The following is a 6,684-nucleotide window of genomic DNA, read 5'->3' as shown; positions in this document are numbered from 1 at the left end:
CAAGCTTAAGAATAGCATTACAGTGGGCTTGGTATCAGCCACATTCCCACCTAATGCGAACTCGCTGGCATACACCCTTATGCACATGCCACTCCTGCATGCATCTGAAAGTATGTACAAGAGCTGAAACTAAAATTTGACAAAAAAAAAAAATTAAACCAAAACTATTTGATTTATAAAGTATAAATGGCAAATTCCATTTCACTTCTCAAATGTGAGGGTTTTTTTCTTTTTTCTTCCCAGTCCTCTGCAGGTGAACTGAGACATAGAAGATATTTTAAGATTTTTTGTTTTCTCATCTGATTGTTTTACACACCACTGTTCAATCAGTTCATTGAAGAAATAATTAATCAGTCGTTTAAACAATAGCTGTCAAATATAATCATAGTTGCAGCCCTACTACATACTGTATGACATGAGAAATTGTCTTAAGACAATTTAAGATTTGTTCAGTAATACACATAATACAAAGTTACTCATGAATGTGGCTACATTTCAGTGGTACATGTGGTGACAGCGGGTGCATGGCAATACAAGTGGAAATATATACATAAGTGATTCTCATTGTACTTGTACCATCTTTTGTCATGTTTGCATATCTGCTCTCTTTACACCCACTACAAGCGCTGGCACTGATGACACCCAGATGTATTCAGTCTGAACCACCACATTATCTCTCCTTATAGCATAATAGACCTTTGAAAGCTCCAACCATTTCATTACACCTATGATGGCAGTAAAAAAAAAAAAAACCTGCTTGCTTCCTGCATGTATTATACATTTCTATATACCCTACCTCTAACCCCTACGTTGGCCCCCACTAACTCTTAGCATGCTGCTAGCCAGCAAATTCTTTCAGTAAACTCGGGGCTCTTGCAAATGCAGATCAATTTATAACCTTCTGCATACCACCTCCTATGTGCTGTACAGCAGTGCAAGCTGAAGCACATTCAGGTCATAGGAGTGGCTAATCTAGTATGTAATGTACCCAGGAAACATGGCATTGAAAATCGCTCTAATACTTTAAGCACCAGTCATTTATAGAAAAGCGAGAATGTGCTTTGACTGAAAGTAGCTCCCTGAAAATCACCAATTTTCAGTTTGAGGTCAACTAAATTCTGATCTGAATGATGTGATATCAGTGTCCCTACTTCACCTCTAACCTCTCCCCCACTGGTTAAACCGGTTCCAACCCCCCCTCTCGTCCTCTCAGCGGTGCTTGCGTCGGGTTCAGACACGACAGGGGTTAGAGGTCAGGTTGACTCTGGCTCTTCCGTAGCAGAGGCGGTGGGCGTCACGGCGGGTCATGTTGGTTTCTCCCCAGGCAAGGAGAAAGCCAGCCCTGCCAGTCGCCCCGCCCACTCTGACCCACAGGCCCCAGACAGCGAGTCGATCATTGTTGCCATGGAGAGGGTCTCTGTGCTCTTTGACAGGTACACACTCACACACCCACCCTCCATTGTACATAAATTGCACACACTTGTAACAGAAAATGCAAAACAATACATACTCTTATTTTGCAGCCTTCGTCCTTCACCTTTTTTATTTTTATTTTTTTACCTGTTGGTTAGAGTTCAAAAGAAGCTGCTGTTCCTAAATGAAAGCAATTTCACATGTTTTTTTTTTTTTTTTCTCATCATTTGCTCTTTGGGGGTTTCCTGTTGGCAGGATCAGGAAGGGTTTACCCAGTGAGGCTCGAGTGGTGTCCAGGATTCTGCCCCAGTTTTTGGATGACTTCTTCCCTCCACAGGACGTCATGAACAAGGTCATCGGAGAGTTCCTGTCCAATCAGCAACCCTACCCACAATTCATGGCCACTGTTGTCTACAAGGTCAGCAGCAGGATATGAGTCCATGCAAATAAATATAAAAATTCACTCTCATTTTTTCTAATGCATTTTATGTAACAACAAATTAAAAACTTGTTTTGGATGTTTTGTGCATTAGGCTCACAAGTCAAAATTGGATCTAATTATTCTTGATTTATTTTTGTCAAATCATCTTTGTTGAGCAATGCAGCATGTTGGTGGTCAGTTTCTTTCCCGTATGTTTCTTGCATGGAGCATTACAGAGAATTTCAATGAAGTCCAGTGTCAGTAAAGTCTTTTTTACTTTTATTTTGACTACGCAAGCCAGCTCTTTTGTTGTCCAAGCATACAATAGGTTGTCAAGACAACATCAAGCTTGAGCAAAGACACTGTTCCATTTGTTGTCCAGGGATGTAATATAATAAAAGAATTTGTAGTAGGACACCTGAAGCTGTGATATTCAAGCATGCTTATACTGAAATGGAGGTCATCTGTAGATGTTTTGCAAGCTGAGTCCTTGTTTAGATCTTATTTTTGGAAAACATTTACTGAAAATCTGTTTCTGCATGCTCCATTTCTCCTCTCAGATTGATTTAAAAATGGGTGGTAATTTAGCAGAAATGACATTTTCCACAACATCAGCCAATTTGAAAATTAAAATGAAAGACCACTGTTAGTGCAGTGAGTCTCTCAGAGAAGGAGAGTCATGTGCTGCACAATGTACCTGAAGTTATTCTTACTCTCATTTATTGTTAACAGACCACACAATACATATTTTCTAGGTAATATTCTCCATCTGTTTGTCTTGGTGTAAACACACTCCTTCCACAACTTTGTCTCTGCTGTACACCCATCCCCAGGTTTTCCAGACACTCCATGCCACAGGCCAGTCGTCTATGGTGCGAGACTGGGTGCTGCTGTCCTTGTCCAACTTCACTCAGAGGACACCGGTGGCCATGGCCATGTGGAGCCTCTCCTGCTTCTTTGTCTCGGCTTCCACCTCCCAGTGGATCTCAGCTTTGTATCCTTACATAACATACAGTAGATCTCATCAGCATGACAGTGAAAGGGTTTTATTTAGAAGCATAGGTGTAAATGTAATACAAAATTTGTCACTTCTCACTAAAAGGTATGTTCTGTTGTCCTTAACCACCTCCTCTTAACCAGACTGCCACATGTGATCAGCCGAATGGGCTCCAGCGAAGTGGTGGACGTCAACCTGTTCTGCCTGGTGGCCATGGATTTTTACCGGCACCAGATTGACGAGGAGCTGGACCGCAGAGCTTTCCAGTCTGTCTTTGAGACTGTGGCCTCGCCAGGCAGCCCTTATTACCAGCTGCTAGGCTGTCTGCAGTCAATCCACCAGGATACATCACTCTGAGGGCAACAGACTGAGATGGACATGGAGGCACAGAGAGGGGGCCGGGGGAATGAAGCATGGGTAGAAAAGTGGATTAGGGTGAGAAATGTGGTAGGGTGTGAAAATAGATCTCCATGTATACCTCCCCCTCTAGTTGAGGTGGTGAGGAAGAACTTTTCCCACCTTGTTCCTCCTTTTCACTGATCTGACATAAGAACTACTGAAGTCACCATGAGTTCAGTGCATAAAAAATAAACTGAAACCATGTCAGTTTTTAGGGTGTATGTTAAATGTGAAAGGGCGGTCTCTGAATGGGAAGAGTGAGCTCCTGCACCTATATGAAGGACACTGGCTACAAAACGTTAAAACCATGGTTCTGCCTACAACCACAGCTCCCTCCCCCTCCCTCCTCTAGACGAATGACAGCACCTTGAACACTTCCTCCTACCCAGCACCTTGATTTAACAACAAAAAAATATATAAATATAAGATTAATCAAACACAAAATTGGATTTGTTTATTTTCCTGTGAGGACTTGCTTGAGTATTGTGATGTCAGTAAAGTAAAATAGAGAAAAAATAATTAGAAAATATTTACTATATTTAAAGTTGCATCTATTTTTCAGTGCGTTTTTGTTAAAGAGTGTTTAAGGTCTGGTTAGGATGCTGACAATGGGCTGGCACATAAGGGGTCAGAAATGCCTGCGTAATGTTTATAATTAGTATGTTTGAAGACCTTTTTTATATTTATGTTACTTGTGGTCATTCTGACACACAGTAGTTACATGTTATGTGTAAGAATGATCACTAATAGCATAGTAATTCTTTTCATGATGAGAAGCAGGAGGCTGGTGTTGCACTGCAGAAGGTGCAACTTGTTTGCACCCATACAATTCCTGCATCTGTTCAGTGGCGTATTCTGGATGTTATAGTGAGAGGACACAGAAGCAGACGGGTACATACTGAGCAGTATATATAGAAAAATATCTCCCTTTGTGTTGTGTTTCTGTTTGAGTCATAGTTTTAACTGTGAGGGCCCATAAATGTACACCTAAAAGACAAATACCAAAATTGTAGTGATGTCATCTATTTTTTTTTTTTTTTTTTTTTAACCAGTAGCAGGGGGAAAGCATTTCCTCTAATTTTATGATGATGCTTATATCTGTCTAGTCCTTTTTCCTGTTTTGAATACATTCAAATCCTATATGCTCCCCACTGCACCTGAATGATTCCACCTATTGATTTCTTGTAATTTTTTTTTTTTTTCCAATTCTCAGGATGTAAGATGTGACTATTGTTGTAATAAGACTGGAAGTAATTTACAGTCCTCTTTAAATGGAGTTACCTTTGTATCTTGTAAAAACTAATTGTAAAGTAATATGGAAGCCATGGTGCATGATAAAATAAGAGCTGTGTAAAGATGAGATCTTAATAGATGCATAATGTGATGCCATTTTCTTTTGTCTGTCTTAAAACACACACGTACAGAAAATGGAAACATCAGTGAATCAGCAGACCACAGAATGCCAAAAGCTACATGCTTAGTGTTTCATTGAAGACCTGACCTTGAGTTGCCTGGGAGTGTGCTGGGCATTGTTATTCTGTACATACACTTGCCTTAGACTGAATATATGTATGTCCTGTACACTGAAAGCTTGAAAGCATGCTTAGCATTACTGCTATTTTCTTGCATAATCCTTAATACTGTATCTCCGTGGGTTATGGTTGCCATGACTGTTGTGTGGAAGGGATGCAACAGAATCCAAAGGGAGCCGTGTAACCTTAGCGACCAACAGCAGCTTTGACAAATCAACAGACGAGGAAGTGTAGCGACGTGATGCCATGTGACGGTGGGACTTTCTGTTTTTGTTGAGCTTTAAATATTGTTTTGTCTCAGTTGAAGATTGGAAAATATTTCATCATTCATTGTCTTTGTGCAGAATATTAAATACACCTAGCACTTAAAAACTTGAAGTTCTCCTCATGTTGATGTTAGATGCTTTCTTGATATGCAACAAGTCCTACAGTACATAAAGGTAAAAACATCACAGCGATTTGTATGCTAAAATTTTACTTTTCAACCTTTTAAAAGGCAATGTGACTAGTTTCCTTTGATCATGTTAAAATAATGTATTCACACAATAAATGAATTGTCCTTTGCAGCTGTTGTTGAAATTCCAATGTGAGGCCTCTGAAGCAGATTAAAAGAGTCTTGTTTTTCTCAGAAGATCAACAGTCTCTTTAAAGTTATTTTAGATTTGTGTGCTGAGAAAAGGATGATGACGGAAAACTTTTCTCTATACTGTGTAAGGAAATACTTAAAACGGGATAAAAATTTCTCTTCAGCTTGTCCTTTCGTATTTTCCCCAGCCATAAGAGGAGCAGAGGACTGAGTGGTGATCCCTGCGGGGGGTAATACGATTACCCAGAAATCTTTTGTCGTTTTGGGAGATGGGCGTGGGGGTCATGGACAAAGGTCATGTTTAACTGATTTAACATGCTTCCCTTTAAGACTTTATTTTTCTTCCACTTGAAGAATGAAAGGACTTGCAGGATAATACAGTCACTGCTTTTGATCAAATGAAAAAGCTTAGAGTCACTATATTCAAACCTTTTCATGGCCAATGTCCCATAATCTCAACTGCTCTTTCAATTAGCATTGACTTTAAAAGAATACCTCACTTCCCCTTTCTATAAAATACAGTTAGGTGACAACTGATTTATCCAGTAATTCTCCAGAGTTGATAATGGAAGAAGCAGACTGAGGATTCACTTTGTTTTTTCAATCTGAATTCTCCACATCCTTTTTTTTTTTTTTTAAACAATTACCTCTAAAAAGAAAGCGTGTATTTCGGTCAATTTTAATATTTTAAAGATATTAATCACTGCATATGGTCCGTTGTCAAAATGAATAAATTATTTAGAGATGTTAAACTTGTGTTATGCTTTGTGATTTAATTACATGATTTCCTTCCTTCCCCAACAACTAGATGGCAAACCAGTGGAGGGTGTTTTATGTGTTTTCAGATAATGATATTATAAACACGACTGCCTGGCACACAGAGGATTCACTGTGCATCTCTAACACAATCAACCGGTGAGGTTACAACCATTAAAATGTTCTGCCACGCTCAGCCTAGTCCTCTCTGCCAGATCGAACAAGCTGTGGCCAGCCAGCTCAAATGAAGCAGAGAGGCAACAAATGGTCAAGCTGAGCTGGGTGGAAACCAATGAGGGAGCGCCCAAAATTTACCAACATGTGCTTGTTGAAAGGTCTGTTGTAATGTATTATATTTGAAAAGGTTTCATGCCTAAACCTTTTAACTGCAACTAACTGATCTTTTACATGATCAAATTATCATATTTACTATTTTACTATATTAATTTCCTTTTCTCAGCGAGGCTGCAATTCTCTTTATGGACTACACAGTATGAAAACATACATAGCTCCTTGTTTTACAGCTCCCATTAAGATTGGAAGTTCACGATTAAAAGGTATTAACAGGATTACTAAGCAG

At 39.5% G+C, this 6,684-nt stretch overlaps 1 protein-coding gene across 1 annotated transcript in view; it reads left to right on the top strand.

Moving 5' to 3' along the window:
* Positions 1-5,393, top strand: part of htt (huntingtin) — a 34,290-nt gene extending 28,897 nt beyond the window's left edge. Inside the window, exons 62-65 of the mRNA XM_087177388.1 lie at positions 1,135-1,433; positions 1,669-1,831; positions 2,668-2,828; positions 2,975-5,393. Coding sequence (XP_087033514.1) covers positions 1,135-1,433; positions 1,669-1,831; positions 2,668-2,828; positions 2,975-3,188 — 837 coding nt within the window. The 3' untranslated portion in view covers positions 3,189-5,393. The remainder of the gene's footprint in view (positions 1-1,134; positions 1,434-1,668; positions 1,832-2,667; positions 2,829-2,974) is intronic.
* Positions 5,394-6,684: the final 1,291 nt, after the last annotated feature.

This window comes from Seriola lalandi, unplaced genomic scaffold (assembly GCF_002814215.2).
Source record: "Seriola lalandi dorsalis isolate HSWRI2012SDOR001 ecotype SW California unplaced genomic scaffold, Sedor1 jcf7180002054596, whole genome shotgun sequence".
Taxonomy (NCBI): domain Eukaryota; kingdom Metazoa; phylum Chordata; class Actinopteri; order Carangiformes; family Carangidae; genus Seriola; species Seriola lalandi.
The sequence above is the reverse complement of the archived record's forward strand: the minus strand, read 5'-3'. Positions and strand labels throughout refer to the sequence as shown.